Source organism: Canis lupus, chromosome 32 (assembly GCF_011100685.1).
Source record: "Canis lupus familiaris isolate Mischka breed German Shepherd chromosome 32, alternate assembly UU_Cfam_GSD_1.0, whole genome shotgun sequence".
Taxonomy (NCBI): domain Eukaryota; kingdom Metazoa; phylum Chordata; class Mammalia; order Carnivora; family Canidae; genus Canis; species Canis lupus.
In genome coordinates this window covers 3,326,938-3,346,219 of record NC_049253.1, presented here as the reverse complement: position 1 = coordinate 3,346,219, position 19,282 = coordinate 3,326,938, and the positions used below count along the sequence as shown (strand labels likewise).

The 19,282-nt window shown below is 37.4% G+C and overlaps 1 protein-coding gene and 1 long non-coding RNA gene across 2 annotated transcripts; one reads left to right on the top strand and one right to left on the bottom strand.

The window, feature by feature from the left end:
• Positions 1-4,373: 4,373 nt before the first annotated feature.
• Positions 4,374-6,331, bottom strand: TRAM1L1 (translocation associated membrane protein 1 like 1). The gene has a single exon (XM_038581777.1). It carries the CDS (start codon positions 6,266-6,268, stop codon positions 5,156-5,158), a length of 1,113 nt encoding a protein of 370 aa, XP_038437705.1. The 5' UTR covers positions 6,269-6,331; the 3' UTR covers positions 4,374-5,155.
• Positions 6,332-6,680: 349 nt separating this feature from the next.
• On the top strand, positions 6,681-8,720 carry LOC111093619. The gene is made up of 2 exons (XR_005382601.1): positions 6,681-6,908; positions 7,513-8,720. It is a non-coding gene; the product is annotated as an uncharacterized LOC111093619 (long non-coding RNA).
• Positions 8,721-19,282: the final 10,562 nt, after the last annotated feature.

Genomic DNA, 19,282 nt, shown 5'->3' with positions numbered 1-19,282 from the left:
GTGTTTAAAAATGAATAGGGGAGAGAAGAATGAACAGGTGGAGCACTGAGGACTTTTAGGTAATGAAACTATTATGTACAATATAAATTAGTGGATATGTTAATAATGGGGAAGGTTGGGCAGGGGAGGGAATTAGGAGTAATATGAGGACTCGATTTTCTGCTCAATATTCCTATAAACCTAAGACTTCTCCAAAAACTAGTCTATTAAAAAATAAACAACTTAAATACATAGGGGAAAATACCTACTTATGTATGTGCATACATGAATATATATGCATCCATAAATGCACATATAGTGAATGAAACTATGTATAGGAGTGTGTAATGACAGATCGATGATAGATATAGGCACCATATGAACCAGTCTATGCACATGTAACTTATGACACTGTATGTATGATACATATATTTTCCATCTTCATAGCAGTTATTGAGATAGCTGTCATTGTCATTTTAGAGACATACAATCCAATACTTATCACATTATTACCATTCTTTGCTGAATTTATATCAATATGATGAAATTTAGGAACTAAAAGTGGAATGTGATGTGTGTTAAAGGTTTGCTTGAATTTAAAAATGAACAGAGTTAAATTAACATCACAGTAATGATGTACTAGCGTTGCTGTTAAGAAATATGGCTACACAATAATTCAGGCAAAAGATCTATTTTAAATAAAGGGAAAGTGAATTTTCAAATTTAAAGTAAAAAAAAAAATGATCAATTTCAACACCACCAACATCTCAAGTCATGTCAGTGCCCAGGATCTCATGACTTGAGAAAATATGAGAAAACATTTCCTAGTACTCAACTGAAATTTCACTTCAGCCATCACACACTTAAAGTTTTTACATCCCAAGATAGAATTCATATTTCCACATCTTACTGGTCTTATTGTCTAATTTAAATAAGTTGTCCCTCAAATCAATAAATACAAAGTTGCGAATATGAATATTGACATATAATTTGGAAATTTGAATACATTGGTTTTAATACATTGTTTTCTCATTTCCTAAATTATGTAAACATCCCCCCAAGCAGTCAGTTTGCACATCAATGTATTTTTCAAATTGTTAAAAAAACAATCATTAGCTGACCCAATGCAGTAGCCCAAAACACATGATGGCACCTTCCGGGATTGGGGAAGAGGCAGGTGAATTGCCTTGGGAGATGGTCTACCATTTGACTTCTTTCATACTCATTGAATACCTAAAACTTACAGTTTAATATTTGGAAGCGTGTGATTTTTTTAGATGATGGACTTATAATTTTTCTCCATAACTGACAGGAATTTACGGGTACTACTGTGTTTTATTCAGTGTGCATAGTTCCTCCTAAGATATGTTTGATTTAAAGATGGTGGTGAAAAACCCCCACAAAACCCTTCTATTTCCAGAGAAGATCAGGAGATGGGAGGGTGTGAATTCTCTGGTAATCTGATCTGTCATTAAGCCTCAATTACTTCCATGTCCTCACTCATACTGTCTATTCTCTCCTGCCATGCCAGCCCCCCTTCTGTCTCCAGATTATATTGGTCTGGGCTCCCAAGAGGCATTCTCTGCCATAATACAAATACCCAGGTTCCAACATACTCCACAAGCCACATTCTCAAGTATATTTCCACGTCTCAAGATGTTTTCACCTGCAAGAACTTCCTCTCAGGAACTGTTCCAATATGTCATTTCTAGTATAAAGCATCAGTAGTAAGTCTTTTATTATTTTACTAAACTATTCTCATTTAGTCTAATTATGTGAGAACTTAACATTTTACCCTTGTTTTTCCAAATTAAAAAGACTGGGATGCCTGGGTAGCTCAGGGGTTGAGCATCTGCCCTCTGCTCAGGGTGTGATCCTGGATTCTGGGATGGAGTCCAGCATCAGGCTCCCTGCAGGGAGCCTGCTTCTCCCTCTGCCTATGTCTCTGCCTCTCTCTCTGTGTCTCTTATGAATAAAATAGATAGATAAATAAATAATTTTAAAAATAATATCAGACTATACTCTGTCTTCAAGAAATTTTAAATTATTAATGTTGCAAGTCATCTTCTTAAACCCATTCCAGGTTAATACACTATTGGCTATACATATATTTCCTCTACAGGTAAACAAATACCAAAGAGAGATAAATGAAAATATTTACAAGGTTATCGGGGTTTATTTTAATTGAAATGAAATGGAGAACTATACTGATCACCAGGAAAATAACAGGGCTTAAAATTTGCTTGTCTTATATGAAATATGTAGGTTGCAAAACACATTTACACTATTTAGGAAAAATGGGAGACACTTTTAGTTGCTAGAATAATTTTAAACAAAATTTACTTTGAATACATCCTAGAAAATCTATACCTGTAGACTTATTTAAGGAATAAAGTCTGGCAGTCATTGATGCCAATGAATCAGTACAAAATCTTCAAATTCAAATATCAGACATACCTTTATGACTTTTGCAACTTTTGGTGACTAGCTATTTGTGTTTTCTTTGAGCTAATGCATGCCTGCTTTAATAATACCTTGAGTAATCATAACGGAAATTTTGTTTCCACATGGTCCATTTTAACAGAAATCAAATTATCACACTAAGATCTATTGCAGGATATTTTTTTTTGGAGTGTAGTATTAAAGAGTGACTTAATTTGTATTGCTGAATGTCATTTGTAGCATTGCTACATAATTTGCCACAAATTTATACTCTGACAACTCATTTTTGTGGGGAGTTGAGATGTGTACAGCATCCTTCCCCCTTTCTCTTTCCATAACCTCGCTACCTTTCATGAACCCGTATTTTACAAGAAATATGCTTTGCTTTTTTTCACAGGTGAAGCATGTAACCTAACTTGACCAATCAAACCAGTATACCCCTTTACCAAATGAGTTCACTAAAGGTAACTCTCAGTGTTCTGAATTCTAGAAATCTGGTTTTTATCTCTTCTTCTCTACTATGTAGTATGCAGGTATGAAGTCTAGAACTGCTATAATCATTTGCTCACAAGCAGAAAGTTAATCTGAGAGGGACAAAGCCAAGAAAATCCCAGGGAAATCCATCTAGGCCCTAATCATATTTAGTGTTAAGTCCAATTTAACTCTTGGAATTGTCAGTTACATGAGCTAATTTTCTTGTAATCATTTGCCAGTTTGAGTCAGGCCTGTAATTACTTTCAGATGAAGTATATAATGGATAAGAATTTTGTGGAACACATGGGTGGCTTAGTCGTTGAGCATCTGCCTTGGCCCAGGGCATGATCCCAGGGTCCTAGGATCAAGTCCCACATCAGGCTCCCTGCAGGGAGCCTGCTTCTCCCTCTGCCTATGTCTCCGAGTCTCTCTCTCTCTCTCTCTCTCTGTGTGTCTCTCATGAATAAATAAATAAAATCAAAAAAAAAAAAAGAAAAAAAAAGAAAAGAGAAAAGAAAAAGTTAGTTGTTACCTTGAGTGGGGCTACAAGGTAACAGACTAGAACTCCTTAAAAGTGAGGCAAGTGAGAAAGACCACTCTGTTACATGAGAAGTTGAAAATCTTTAAGATTGCACAATGGTTGGTTAAAGTGGAGTTATTTAATTTGGGGGCCTCAGGGCATGTGCTACCAACAAGACAGCAACTGAAGGGGTAGGGGAGTAGAATGATGGATTCTACAGTCTAAAAAGAAACAATCTTGCTTTGTTATATATTTCTCAAAGCAAAGAGAAAAGAAAGCTCGGCCAAGAGTGGCTCTTCTGTCTTTAATCTGCAATACGAGTATACTAAGTTTAATTTCCAAAGACCTCCATGACTGGAAAAGCCAAATTACCCACAATAAACCAAATAGAAGGCTATCAAAATCAAAGATGAGAGATGTCGTGGGACAAAAGAGAAGAATGGGAGATCTATGGCCTTATGCTAGCATATTTTTCAGGCATTGTCTCCTGAAAAAAAACATAAATACTCACATGATGGAAAAGAAATCAAAATGAAGGTTGAGAAAAGGAGATAAATAAAATACCCACTACAGGCCATTCTTTCTACTGGGTTCAGTAATGATACTATCCATACAACTCTATCCCCACATACACTTTAGTATACCACATATCCAAAATAGGGCTCATACAGATGAATGTTTCCCAATTAATGATGTTAGCAGCGCTATAGTTACAACAGTATTTTTGACAAGCCTTTCATAAGACTACCTAACCAATTTTCAAACTACTTTAGGTTAGTGTGTTTTCTGCGTGTAATTTGCTGACATCCTTTTTATAGATATAAGTCAAGTAAGCGTTGTTTTTCAAAATGATTTACAGGTTCAACAATATTTTTCCAAGACGCTGTGGATGCCAAACTTATAACAAGCCTCAGTAAGAATAATTTTTTAAAAACATAGCAAAAAACACTAAGTCCGATTTCCTTTTACAGTAAATATTTAATTTTTTTAATTTCTAGTTTACAAGGGTTTCAAATGGACAAGAATGATTTACCTCTCCAGTAACAGTCTTATATTAATTCAAGATATTTCAATTCAATATATGGTAATAAATTTCCACATATTACCCATTAGTGTTTTGTTTTGTTTTGTTTTTAATGGGGAGGCAACATTAACAACCACTATCTATAAAACGCATCATTATTTTGGTGGTTTTAACAAATGTCTTCTCCAGTTGTAAGTTCTAAAAAATAAAAATAAAAAAAATCAAACAAAATTTAAAAATTCTAAGAATTAGAGAATACTGAAGACGTAATGAAGTTGAGTTCCACCTTTATAATAATTCCGTTTTACCCTAAAGGGGAATATTCAAAAATGTGACATCGCTCTACCAGACCACCTTGCGACTGCTCTAAACGATTGGCAGGGGCAAGAACTTGTGTCACTGATAGGCGGGATTTTTTAGTCCTCTCTGCAAATCATTAAGAAAATGTTCCAACGCAACAAAACAAAATATGGTGGCGATCCCTGAACCATCTTGATGATGAGTAGCTTAGTCTCTATCAAAATTTTTTCCCCACTCATAATAATCATCCTCCCCTCAAATGCCTTAAAAAAAAAGAAAGAATACATTACACAGAACAATAACAGATCGAAGACAGCACAAGTTATTTTCAAGAACAGAAAAATCTCTAGCGCACAGATATGTAATAGTAAAGAGCAGACTTCTTTGGGGCCCATCGTCAACCAGCTTGGAGTTCGTTAGGAAGATTTCTCTTTCCTTTTATGGGGAGAGTCTACTCTGTTTGCAGTCGCCACACCGTTTTCTGTTCCTTTTCTAGAAGACCGCCCTTTAGTCCGTTTCTTCTTCACACTTGGGGCCTGCAGGGTAGTGTCTTCCTCCATCCACCTCTGCAGCTGGACATTAAATAAATTCCAGGTTATGTAGGCTTGGATGGTGCAACTGGACGAGAGCACCGCGATTTTGGCGGCCAGCACGTTGACGTTTCCAGCGGTGGCGTCGGAATTCCGAGCCTGCCCTCCTGCCAGGTGAAAGCCGACAGTCACCACCGAGACGATCAGAGTCACAAACCGGCCCGAGACGAACACAACCGCCCACAGGGAAAACTCCTTGTGGTACTTGTCGTCCCTGAAGTAGAAGAGGTCACAGATGTGGGAAAGGAATTCCACGAAGTAGTGCATCGTCAGAAGGACGAGGCCCAGGTGGTTCAGGTACAGCAGGTAAGCTCCGGCAATGTGGAAGAGGTGCAGCCCGATGTAGACCAGCTGGCGCGGGACGTCCTGCTTTTTGATCCTCTGGAAGTAGAGCTCCGGGAAGGCGTGGAACCAGTAAGCCAGCTGCGATATGTAGAAGAACTTCATCTGGAAGGTCATCATGTTGTGAGGCGGGGCCCTCCACAGAAGGGTGGGGTCCGACAGGCAGTTTTCCGAAACCAGGATGGACGTGCCCCAGACACAGGACACGAGGTAGAAGGCGCTGAACTGGCCCGACTCGTTAAAGCGGCTTTGCTTGGGCTTGGGGAACTGCATCCGCCTGTTGATCTTGTCCAACACGTACTCCTGGATGGTGGCGTGAATGATGATCGCCACCAGCATGTAGAAGAACACCGTGGCCAGGTCTCTGATGCCGTAGTAGTAGAGGAACTTGGGTTCCGGCGCTCGTTCCTCGGCCGCGGGGAAGGGGACGCTGTGCTGCAGGGTGATGAAGACGATGGAGGCCTCGGCCGTGCCCTCGAACATCAGCCCCAGCACGAAGAACATCCCCACGCAGGCGACGAGGTCCGCGTGGTTCTGCAGGATGAACTCGTGGCTCAGCACCGGGGGGTTCTTGGCGCTCTTCTTGCGAAACGCCATGGCAGCGCTTCCCACACGCTCTCCGACGAGCCGCGGCGGCCTCCGCGCCCGCCGCCCCCCCGCCCCCGCCCCCGCCGCCGCCGCCGCCCTCCTCACCGCGCCGCCGCCGCCGCCGCCGCCGCCGCCGCAGCAGCTCCGGGGACTCCCCGCCCCATCCCCGAGCCGGCCCCGGGTCGCCGCGGCCGCCCGGAGCACCGCGAGCCAAGGCGAGGGCCGGGCCGCACTGAGCATGCGCGCCACGGCCCGGCGGAGGCAGGGAAGGAAATCGAGCGCCGCGCCCCTGCCCCGCGCCAGGCCCGGGCTTGCGAGCGTGGATGCGAGCGTGGATCGTCGGCGCCGCCGCCCGCCGCCCGCCCCCCGGCCCCCGCCCCCGCCCCCGCCCGCGCCGTCCAGCGGCTTCCCGAGTCCCCGCGCCGCGGCGGCTCCGGGGGAGGTCGGGGCGAGGCGGGACGGCCACTCCGGCTGCGCGTCAGCGTCACCGCGTGACCCGTGACGTGACAGCGGGGAGAGCCGCGGCCTGGCCAGGTGCTCGGCGTCCGCCAGGTGCCCTCTGGGCGCTCGCCTGTGCTCACGACAGCAGCCCTCCTGGAACACGCGAGGACGGACGGAAACACGGGCGCTAGGCACTTTTCGAATTTAGGTGTTTATTTTATTTTTTATTTTTTTATTCATTCATTCGTTCGTTCGTTCGTTCGTTTATCTATTTATCTATTTATTCATCTATTCATTCATTCACCTATTTATTCATTCATTTTTCATTCAATCATTCATTCATTTATCTATCATTTATCTATTTATTCATTCGTTCGTTCGTTTATCTATTTATCTATTTACTCATCTATTCATTCACCTATTTATTCATTCATTTTTCATTCAATCATTCATTCATTTATCTATCTATTTATCATTTATCTATGTATCCATTCATTCATTTATTCATTCATTCATTCGTTCGTTCGTTTATTTATCTGTTTATCCATTCATTCATTCATCTATTTATTCATTCATTCATTCATTCATTCATTTATCTATTTGTTTATTCATTTATTCATGCAATCATTCATTCATCTATTTATCTATTTATTCATTTATTTATTCATTTATCTATTTATTCATTTATTTATTCATTTATCTATTTATTCATTTATTTATTCGTTTATCTATTTATTCGTGTATTCATTCAATCATTCATTTTTCTATTTATCTATTTATCTATTTATTCATTTATTTATTGATTTTTACAGGTGAGAAGCGGAGGGACAGAGACGTTAAGTAAAATGCCCCAGATCACACAGCTGGTAAATATGTCAGAACCAAGGTTTGAATCCAGTCCGGACCCAGAGCATGGGCTCTTCACTACTGTACGGTTATTGCCTTTTATTGTCAGTCGTTCACGCGTGGAAATATTTTGCTACAGCAAGAACGAAGCGGGCTAAAAAGAAAAACTAGTTCGCCGCGTTAGCAATGATAACAACTGTGTATTTATTGTATTTATTTATTGTATTTATTGTATCTTCAGAGGTTGAGTTGGTGGTTGGGAGGCGAGAGCTATTTGTCAGCACGTGGGAGAAGGCATTTCGGCTATAAAGCCCAAAACTGATTTTCCGTACTCAAGCAGATGAGAACCTCATGTTTCATTTTTATGACTGTTGCATATAAATGTGCTAAAATACACATATTGGAAAACGGCTTCTTTTGTAAATGCTAATGCCTTACTCTATTCAAATATCATGGCAGGTTTCAAATTTCTCTTTGAATCCGGAGCCATTTTCTTGTTTCTTCTGGGGCCCGTGAGATCATAATCATTACTGATAGTTAAAGTTTGAAGTTTGGAATATACATGTCAAAAGAAAAGTGCCACAGAATTTAAAGAATAGAGCTTACATTAAATTTAGAGTGGCCAAAGTGCCTTTTACCACTGTTTCTCTGCATGCTGTGCACTAACGAAAGATGCAGTCCAACTGGTGTAATTACTTCGAAGGTATTGATTGAACAAATACTCTGGATCAATGCAATGTGCCGACATTTCTTAGAGCATGGAATTTGTTGTGGACACTGCCCCTGAGTTAGGGAAGGTACTATGTATTGTACCATATTAGAATTCTCCATTTGGCCTTCCTAGCTGTTACTCCCAGCTGTTGACCCTAACAGCTCAATTATGAATGCTATTTGGGGTTAACAAAATCAGGAAGGCATTACAAATAGAGATGCAAAAATTAGGGCATCAAAAACAGAAGAAGAAATCAAACTTGTTGGAAGTTGTCAGGAGGAAACAGTCAAGGAGAATAGTGCCTTGTGGGAATTATCAAGAGTTTATTCAGGAAAATACATATTTACCTTTTTGAAACGAATCATTTTAAAACAGAATTCATCAGTCTTTCTGTAAGAATACACAATGACTATGCTTATTTTGTGGCATACTAACTGAATATAAAAAATACGTGAGCAGAAACTTGTGTTTGTCTTTCTGTTTGGCATAACTTTTGACAAGCCTTCCAACTCCACCTATGCAAACGTGATAGATTTTGCCTTCAGGAAAGGTCCATATCAAAGTGAAGAGCATAAATGCTTATGCATAGATATGAACTGTTATTTTATTCCTAAAAGGAAGAAAGGCCATTATAAGTGAGTATAAAATTGTCTCTTAACTGTCTCTTGAAAAAACCTTTTCCCCTCTTGCTTTCCTTGTTTTTCAAATAGAGAAACTTCTTTAGCTATATATCTTCCCTTTCTTTGAGTTTGTAACACCAAATGATGTTCTGTAGTTTGAAGTTTCCGCTTAAGCTTTACTGTAAATATAGTTCAAGGGCTTGAGTTTTTTATTTAGATTTCACACTAACATCCTTATAAAAATAGAAAAATGTCAAATTTCTGAAATTATTGGAATCTGTAAGACTATTATAGTAATATATAATAGGATGTTTGTTTCCAGTAGTTTTATTGGCACTTTTCTCTGACAAAGAATAAAGTGCATATAACAATATTTTCAAGAATTTTGATAATCAATATAATGATATTATAACTTCATATATTTGGGGAGGGGGTATTCCTCCTTTATGCACAGTCCTCTGCCTAGGCTAGATATTCATTTTTTTAAATAATAAATTTATTTTTTATTGGTGTTCAATTTGCCAACATACAGAATAACACCCAGTGCTCATCCCGTCAAGTGCCCCCCTCAGTGCCAGTCACCCAGTCACCCCCACCCCCCGCCCTAGATATTCAATTCAAATGTAGACTTCTGCTTTCTGTCATGATGGAATAACTGGCTAATTGGTTGAACTTACACTCCTACTGTAAATAATTGGCAGATTAGACAACTTATATGAAATAATTTGTTTTCATACATTGGGAAGCATCAGACTATAATCACTGACAGAATGGAGACAAGTGAAGTGAACCCCACAAAACTGACCTAATTTTCTGCCTGGAAGCATTTTCCACTGTGCAGGTGTCACCAGCTATACCCCAAGGCCTGACTGCTCCCCTCCTTGTCCTCCCAATCTTTGTCCCACATTTTCCCCTAAGCTCTTCTTTCTAGCCTATCTCTTAACTCAGGCAGATGGAAATGGAAACCACCCCTGAAGCCATAGCAACTGCCCTGACAAAACCTCCAGTCAGCCCAGACCACCCAGATCAGTTTGACTGTCATCCCTCACTTGTGCCAACACACAGGGACCTTGGAGTGACTCTAGAATGATCAACAACTACCTTTACTTCATTATAATACTAAAATCTCCACCCAAGGAGGAACACAAGCTCATTTACATAACATACAATGTGTGTATATAGCCATGTTTCCTTAAGGCACATGTGCGAACTTAGGCCCACCTTGACATCTAATGACAGGGCTTGCCTATCTGAATATTCATTCTAATCCTAAATAAAAGGAACCCGTCCACTCTTGTTCAGGGAATCACAGCCTTGGAAGCCATTCCTTGTGATCTCCCTATTTGTTGTAAATAAAAGTTTTCTTTGTGACACAACTCAACCTGGTACAAAGTCACGTTGGTTGGTTCAGTTACACAGGGAGGGGAAATCTAAGAAGAGCCTGGAAACCTTGCTGAATTGAGGAGAGACGAGTTAGGACATGCTAGAGCCTCTGATTGGCTAGGCATAATAACTACAGAGAAAGGTCTTTAAAGTGCTCCAGAAATCTGCAAAAGTGTTCTCTAGACACTGCTATTAAGTCCTATATGCATAAGGTTAAAATATGTAAGAGCAACCAAAGACTGGTGGAGGAAATGTAAAAGTTTCCAAGGATCCCAACAGGACTAGGAGACTTTCAAGTTTGGAACTGTTAGAAATTAGAATTTTCTGGGAATTCTTGTGAAACTCTACTTCAGTAGAGTCCCAAGAAAAGTCAGGCTAAAGTTGCCCTTGGGAAAAAGCTAATACCCATTGCCCACATAAAGTTTTCAAGAAGCCTTGAAGAGATCAAGGTTCCCTGAAAGGAACTTTACTGGCTGCCAGAAATATCCAGCCCTCAACAATGTGAAATTCATATTATTTAGCATCTAATAAAAATTATGAGGCAAAGGCTGAGTTCAGCTGGAACTATTTTATTAGAAAGCCTACTTGTGGCCTCTCCACGTGGCATTGTCATAGAACAGTGGCTTCAGGCCCTAAGAATGAGTTTTCTTGTGAAATACACAGATATTTTATGGCCTTTCATGACCTAGCATTGGAAGTTATGTCCTATCACTTTTCTGGTCACAGTGGGCACAAAACTTTCAGGCTTAAGATGGGACAGGTATAAGAGGCAGTGGGAAGCACAGACATTCCCTCCATAAGAAGTGTACCACACAGGATTTGTAGGTAATTTTTAGGTAGCCACATTCTTTCCTTTGGTAACAAACACTATTTCCTTTCACAAGAAATATATACTGTTCTTCCCCATGCAAACAAAATTCTCACCCCAATATACCAACAGTCTCAAGTTTATTAGGTAGGAACTTGAAAGCTAAATTAGATCCAGGCACTGAAAGGCTCTTTGGGCTCTTTCTTTGTTACACTTATTCTTGATCTGAGTACATGTAACTAAAGAAAAGTTTCTGACTCCCATACACCAAAGGCATAGGAAAAATGTCATAATCACTTCCATTCAAGAAGTGGGCAGATGGGATGTACACAAGAATCAATGGTCAAGGTTAATTATGAGATCTATCTCTAAATTCCCTAAATCTTTGACATGAACCCAGTCTTCCTCCCTGGGAAATGGTGGAAGATTTTATATATCTGTATATACATATACATACATATATATATCTGCCCTTCAAAAACACAGACTTCAAGTTGATTTTTTGTAAGTTTGCATATTTTAAAAGATAAAAGACCCTGGGAGCTAAATAATGTTAATTTGTTCATGTTAATTTCTTTGTGATGTAATTGTCAATTATACTATTAATTACAGAGTATCAACTGTATTTTGGTACTGCAAAGAATTAACATTCCATCAACAACTTTTCAGTAGAACCATGAGAAGAATGGAAGGATCAGTGTCTGAGTAACCATTACAGAGAATTGCCACATATTGAGCAAAGTATCTTGTAAAATGCTATATTGATTTTGTTATGAGAAACATTTGATTAAAAAGTAGAAAGCCCCACTATAATTTAGGTAGTATATCTTAAATCAATACAAATAATTAGTTTTTTTCATTAGATATACAATATAACAATTTTGATGTCAGTATTTTATAACTTATCACTTATATAAATAGCTTAGCTGAAAACATATTTTCAATTACTTATGTGTCTTTTTGAAATGTAATTTTCCAAAAAAGATTAACTGATATTGATTGTGATGAAATCTTACAACATATGAAGTACACTAGGAACGCCATGATACAGACATTGCTGGTAGCTCAGTCGGTTAAGCATCTGACTCTTGATTTCAATTCAGGTCATGATCTCAGAGTCCTGAAATCAAGCCCAGCATTGGGCTCCATGCTGGGTATGGAGCCTACTTAAGGTTCTCTCTCTCCTGATGCCCTTCCTGTGCTCTCTCTCTCTCTCTCTCTCAAACAAGTAAATAAAATATATAATATAAACATTGCCTCATTTTTAAATATTTTTCTATCTCACAATGAAAAAGATATATTTGCATAGCTCTGTAATACAAACCTTCTAATCATGCAAATTTGGATAACTCAAGGAAATGAAATAAACAGTCAAATGCTAGAATTCAATAGCATTTAAAGAAGCAATATGTTGGGAAAGAACTGCTTCAAAAAATCAGACTCAAGTCACTTTAAATCAATGTTTCTAATTAGAATAATAAATAGTCATAATTAACTGAGATCACCAAATTCTTAGCTCCATTAAACAAAGCATAATACAATTTAGCTTGTGCATGAAATTATAAAGTCTCCTGAGATTTGACTGATTCAGTCTTGAGTAATTCAATTAAAGAGATTTTTATTATATTTAAGTCATTCTATAACTGATAAGATATGTAAAAACACAGGCTTTAAGAAAAACACACTGAGGAATATGATTGAATATTGAACAGATAAGGAAAAATTTCAACATAGCATTTCTAAATTCTAAAATGCCTTTTTTGCAAATGTATTTATTAGTTACATGGCAAGTAAAAATAATATGAAGCATTGTCTAAGCATAAACTCCTGAAATAGGTTAACAAGGGCAAACTCATTAAAATAGCATAATTGGTAAAAGTTAAAATCAATATTTAGTAATTAGTTCTATCAAGTACCACCTAATTGAGCAAAATAACCTTGAACCCAGCTTACAGGGAGATCTTGAGGACACAAACATTATATATATATATTAATAACCCAGTCTTCCTCCGTGGGAAAATTATATATATAATATATTATATGTATATAATTTGCAGATAGCTAGTGAAAAAATGCTTGACAGAGAAGATGGATAAGACAATGAAGCAGAATTTGGATGGCTGTTGTAGATAGGGTGGGCAGGTCTAATCTCTTTGAATAGGATGTATTTGCGTAGATATTTTCTTAAAGTTAGGGTAAACCACACAAGTGTCTGGAAGAGAAGAGAATGTCCTATGAAATAGCAAGTCCAAACTTTGGGACAAATGCAAGAATGATTGTTCCATGAACAGCAGAGCCCAGAATGGCAAGAGTGGAGTGAGAGGGATGACAAAAGGAAAAGGGGAGTGAAAGGGGACATACCATGTAATGTCGTATAGACCTTAGTAAGGACTTTGAAATGTGGTCTAAGATTGGGAAGACTATTTGAGCATTGTTTTAAAGGGGCACTTTGTCTTCTACATGAAATAACTATTTGTGGAGGGGACAAAAGGGACAAATGTCACTGCAATTTGTAAACATTATAATTGAACTAGTGTATTTCATGACTTTTTTCCTTTCTTTTTTTTTTTTTAATACCTAAATTTGGGTGCTACCTATGAAGTAATTAAATGGATGAGGGGGATATTCCCATGATCTTAGTATTCCTATGATCCTAATTTTTTTAACTTTGGTTATTTAATATATATGACATGGAATGTAATAGAAAACCCACATCATATGATTTTCTACATTTAGAAAACAATGCTGCTATGATTATGTCTATGTCTTTGGTAGGAATTTGGTAGGAAAAAATCATCTAGTTAGGCATTTTCTAGACATTTCTTCAAAATACCCACTTCTTGATAGAATCAATCCCTCTCCAATGGTTTCTATTGGGTTTCCAAATTTTCTTTGCTCTCTAGGGGTTTGTATTTAAGATGAACTCAAAAGTTAAAGTGATATGAAAGGTAAATGATCATTTTAGCATTATTGTTGCAGTTCTACTTTGATGCTAATATAGATGGAAAATTCCATAGTCTCTTAACTTTTTTATAAACTTTCTGAACAGAGTTAATCAAACTTCAATAAACCACACATGCAGATAAACGTTATTTTAATACTCATTGTAAATGCCATTATTTTCTGTTTCTGCAAGAAAGAAATGATTCTTAGAGTTACTTAAAGCATTGACAAATTCTCCTTCAGAGTTTTATGATGTTGACCTAACGTTCAGAAAACACCAGAGTAATCGAAAGATTTTTCTGAGGTAGCTATCCTTTGAAGTTTTGTGGGTTTTTTTGGGGGGAGGTTTGTTTGTTTGTTTGTTTGTTTGTTTGTTTTTTACTTCCTTTTTACAAATATTTTATTTATTCATTCATGAGAGACACAGAGAGGTAGAGGCATAGGCAGAGGGAGAAGGAGAAGCAGGCTCCCTACAGGAAGCCCAATGTGGGACTCGATCCTAGGACCCTGGGATCATGACCCGAGCCAAAGGCAGATGCTCAACCACTGAGCCACCCAGGTGTCCCTTGTGTTTTGCTTCTAATCTGTTTGTATTCTGATCCTTTAAACTATGCTTCAAAATATATGCTGAAAGAGACTAATATTCTTTTATGTATAATTAATTTATGATTAATTTAGATATGCTAAGTCTGGTAATAAAGCATTTATTATTCCTACTTACTTGTTTCAGTGTGAATAATAATTTTTTATGGATATCCAAAACTCATAATTGACCAAATAATATTAGGAAATTTTAAGCAGACTGGCATACTGTCTTTTCTCTTGATGAGGACTTTTTCCATTCAGTGAGTGTCTTACTATAAACTCTTCCATTCTTCTGTTTAATGCTCATGGACTATTACTGAATTTCCTCATCTAAAAACTCTACTATATGATGAAACAAAACTCATTTAGAAAAAGGTTTCTTGGGATGCTGGCATGGCTCATTAGGGTCCTGGGATTGAGTCCTGCATCAGGCTCCCTACAGGGAGCCTGCTTCTCCCTCTGCCTGTGTCTCTGCTTCTCTCTGTGTGTCTCTCATGAATAAATAAAGTCTAAAAAGAAAAAGCTTTCTCATGCAAATGTCCCAATACTTATAAGATTAAAAACAGATTATTATTCAGCTTCAATGGAAAAATATTTAAATTTATATATTCTGAAGTTTTGAGAGTTCATTCAGTCATGATATAAAATTGATTCCTGTCACAGAACAATATGGCAAAGTTGACAGCACCTGATCTCTCCACAAAAAGTTTTCAGACATATATTTCCCCAAGATTTAGATTTCCTAGTTTCATATGCTTTTTCTCTCCAATGAATGTGCAAGCAGTTAATGTCTAGTATAACTATCTCCAGATGAGTTTTTGAGAAGCATTGGGTATTTGCTATATATAGCTAGAAGGGAATGGGCATCATCATTTATTGAGAGATTACCCTGGCCTCCTACTCTGCTCAGTTCCTTACATACGGTAGAGCTCATTTAATTCCCGTAGCAATTCTTTAAAGTAGGTACCATTTCCTCTACTCTAAAAATGAGGAAACTGAAGCTCCTAAGGGATCATAAATTGCCAGAGTGAAAGAGTAAGTAGCAAAGCAGGAACTCAACTTGAGCATTCTAACCCAGGATAGAGCATCTTATTACCATAACTAGTGGGCCTGCCACTAACTCTGTGAAAAGGACATCATGTGGGATAGGACAGGTGATGAGTATCAGTGTTTGAGGTTATTTGGTGTTAAATGACTTCAAGGTTACTGGAGAGAGGGGAAGAACACCCTTGTTCTTTTAACTGCTATGTACATTACATTATATATTATTGCACAATGTAGTTTTGACTTACTCAACATTCATTTATCGAAATAAAAATTTCTATCTATTTCTACTTCATTCTCATTTTTTAACTGCTAAATGGAATGTGAGTGAGAAAAAAAAACATTCATCTCAGAAGATTAGGCAGAATGACAGTAAATGTAGCCATGCTAGCAGACTCTAGCTTCTGCTCTTCTTCCTGACTACTTGGTTCCACTGACCAGGGGCATTTCCCTAAGCATTTCTTAGCAGTGGCAGCTTCTACACATCTGTATATAACCTCTCCTTTTCTGATCCCTCTTTGGCAGTCGGACATGCAAAGCATCTGCAATTTTCCAACAAACTCCAATCGTCTCCCACAGATGCTTCAGCTTATCGTTGTTGGTAACTTTCTCTGATCCTCTGAATCCCTTAAATTACTCAGACCTTCCTTTCCACAGTACGCCATATATATATATATGAAAGCTCTAATTTCTGTTGTAAATCATGCATTCCCATAAATGGAGCAAATTCCCATTTGATCTATTTTCCTAAGTAAACCCTGACTGATACACCATTGATGGCTGAATATGTGTCATCCAGATATACACTTTTCTATATTGTCCCATCCTAGTTGCTATAAATAAGCATAATCTTATGATAAAACAGATTTTTTTGCAATCAACCCTAAGAAAGAGTAAATTATTAAAATTGTAATGCAAATAAATATATTAACATTTATTTTTTACTTTTAGTAAGTCTAAAATTATTGAAAAGCAACAAATCTCATAACATCTCTTTCTGGTTCTTCCTATTATTAGAATTGTCTTATTCAATGATTTTATGACACTAATTAATCATTATCTAGCAGAGTACATGTTCATTATATGGACATACAATCACAGATACTAGTCAAACTGCTGATCTAACACATCATTCAACTTTGCTGAATCACTAAAAAGATAAAATGTCCTTTTTTAAAAAAGATTCTATTTATTTATTCATGACAGACAGGGAGAGAGGCAGAGACAGAGGCAGAGAGAGAAGCAGGCTCTATGCAGGGAGCCCAATGTGGGACTCGATCCCAGGACCCCGGGATCATGCCCTGAGCTGAAGGCAGATGCTCAACCACTGAGCCACCCAGGCATCCCTAAAATGTCCTTTTTAATTAAAAAGTCCAACAATGGGCTTTTAAAAGATATTGTAACATTGATCATTAAAGAATCTAATATATAGTTTTTAATTGAGATATAATTGACTAACATAAAATTCACCCTCATAAAGTGTTCACTTCAGTGAATTTTAGTATATTACAGAGATGTGCAAACATCACAACCCACAAATCTTAAAATATTTTTATCACTGCCCTAAAAATTTCCTTCTCATGGAAGCCTCTCATCACTCCCCCTTCTCAGCAGCCTCTGGTAACCACCTATTTTTATCCATTCATTTTTAATTTTTATTTTATTTATTTTTAAATTTGTATCCATCTATCTGTATTTTAACTATCTGTTTTATCTCTCTGGGATTCTCTATTCTGAACATTTCATATAAGTGGAATCATTCAATATATGGCCTTTTGTGTCTGGCTTCTTTTAAAAGATAGCCCATTATATGTTTAAAATATTTTGTACTACAACATTCACACATTTCCCAGATTTAACTGAGGAGAAAAATAAAATGGAATTTTTTGCCCAGTAAACATATTATTTATATCTTAAGTCGCCACATTTTGGTATTTAGTTGTCTTAATGACAAAGAAAGAAAATAACCCAATAATGATCCTCAATATATAGAGATTAGACATATAATAATATAATGTAGATTAGATAATAGGTTAAAATACAAAGAAAGTAGTTGGAATGTAGCAGCTCTGGCTAAGAAAATAAAATCTTGAGTAGTCACATCTATGTATTTATGCTGATGCCATTATCATTGGTAATGGTTTATTCAAAAATGGCCACAAATATATGCAGCTGCCCTCCTCAAGAAGCAGTGACTACAGCCCCTGGCTCTAGGCTTGCTTTACAATTTGCTTTGGTGAATAGAATGCAATAAAAGGGATACTGTGCAAATTCGGGTCCTGGAGGAAATGATCACGGCTTTCTTTTACCATAAAAAGAAAGGATTTGGGGGCACCTGGATGGCCAGTGGTTGAGCATCTGCTCAGTGGAGAGCCTGCTCCTCCCTCTCCCTCTGCCCCTCGTGCTCTCTCTCTCTCTCTCTCTGTGCTTTCTCTCTGTCAATAAATAAACAAATAAAATCTTTTTTAAAAATAGGCTATGAAAAACCATATCCCAGTTTTGGTAGACTGAACCCAAAAGTAAAGTTTGAAGCCTAACCTAGAGAAGAAGATTCTCTTTTATATAATGATTCTAGGAACAATTAATTACCAATCTCCACTTTTTTTCTCTCTTGATTTAGTTGTGGATAGTAATTACATTTAATTTTTTTTAACTTGTCTCATATACAATAGCATGAAAAACAAATACTTTGAAAACCTAAGTCTACATGTTAGCAAGAGCTAAGAAGGCTGTGCACCACTTATTTCTGACAAGAAAAATGATCTTAATATCCCTAACATATCACCCTTCTCATAAATTCTCTTCTACATAATACATCAATCAGTGGATATCACTTTGTGGAAGTCATAATGTGTATTCCCTTTGGCAGCTCTTTTACTTTCCAGGCCCTCCAATAAGTTCAGTTATAGCCTAACCAGATATCCATTTTCTGTATCTATTTGGTTGGCTCACCACCATTGGATGTTATTGTCTCTTTAATACTTCCCACAAAGTTATTCATAGTATTACAAAATGGACAATTGCATCTTTTCACACAATCTGATAATTAAATAATAGGGAAAAAAACCTACATCTAAAAAGCAAAGTAGAAATATTTTATGATAAAGGTCCCAAGGCTAAGAGGAATCCTATTTTCTCTGTTACGAAACCTATCATTTTGCAAATGATGCAACTAAAAGTGCTCTAATTTTAGGCTCTATCTTTTGGTGACTCTTATCCTACAATAATTCATGCTTTTAAGAAGTATTAAGTAAATGCGAAATTACTTCTGGCTTCACAACCACAAGCTGTTGATGTTTCAGTGCTAATTTGTCTTTTACCCAATGTGCATACTTAATAGCTAGCTAAATTGCAACAAATTTCAGATAACAAGTAATGGGTCATTGTATATTTTATTTTGCAAGTTAATATTAATTAGGGATCTCTCTTTGATAATATTACATGACATAATTTATTTTGAAGTAGAATAACTATTTTTAATAAGGAACATATTTGAGAATTAAATAATTTCTAAGACATGTAGTATGATAGGCATGTGCAACATAATGTTAGAAAATTCAGGGTCAGTTAGTATTGTAATAATATTAGGAAGAAGTCTGTCAGCAGGTACAACATTCTAGTCACTCAGCATGAGCTCACAA

Coding starts and splice junctions, on each gene's coding strand:
- TRAM1L1 (XM_038581777.1), bottom strand. CDS start 6,268: ATGGCGTTTCGCAAGAAGAGCGCCAAGAACCCCCCGGTGCTGAGCCAC.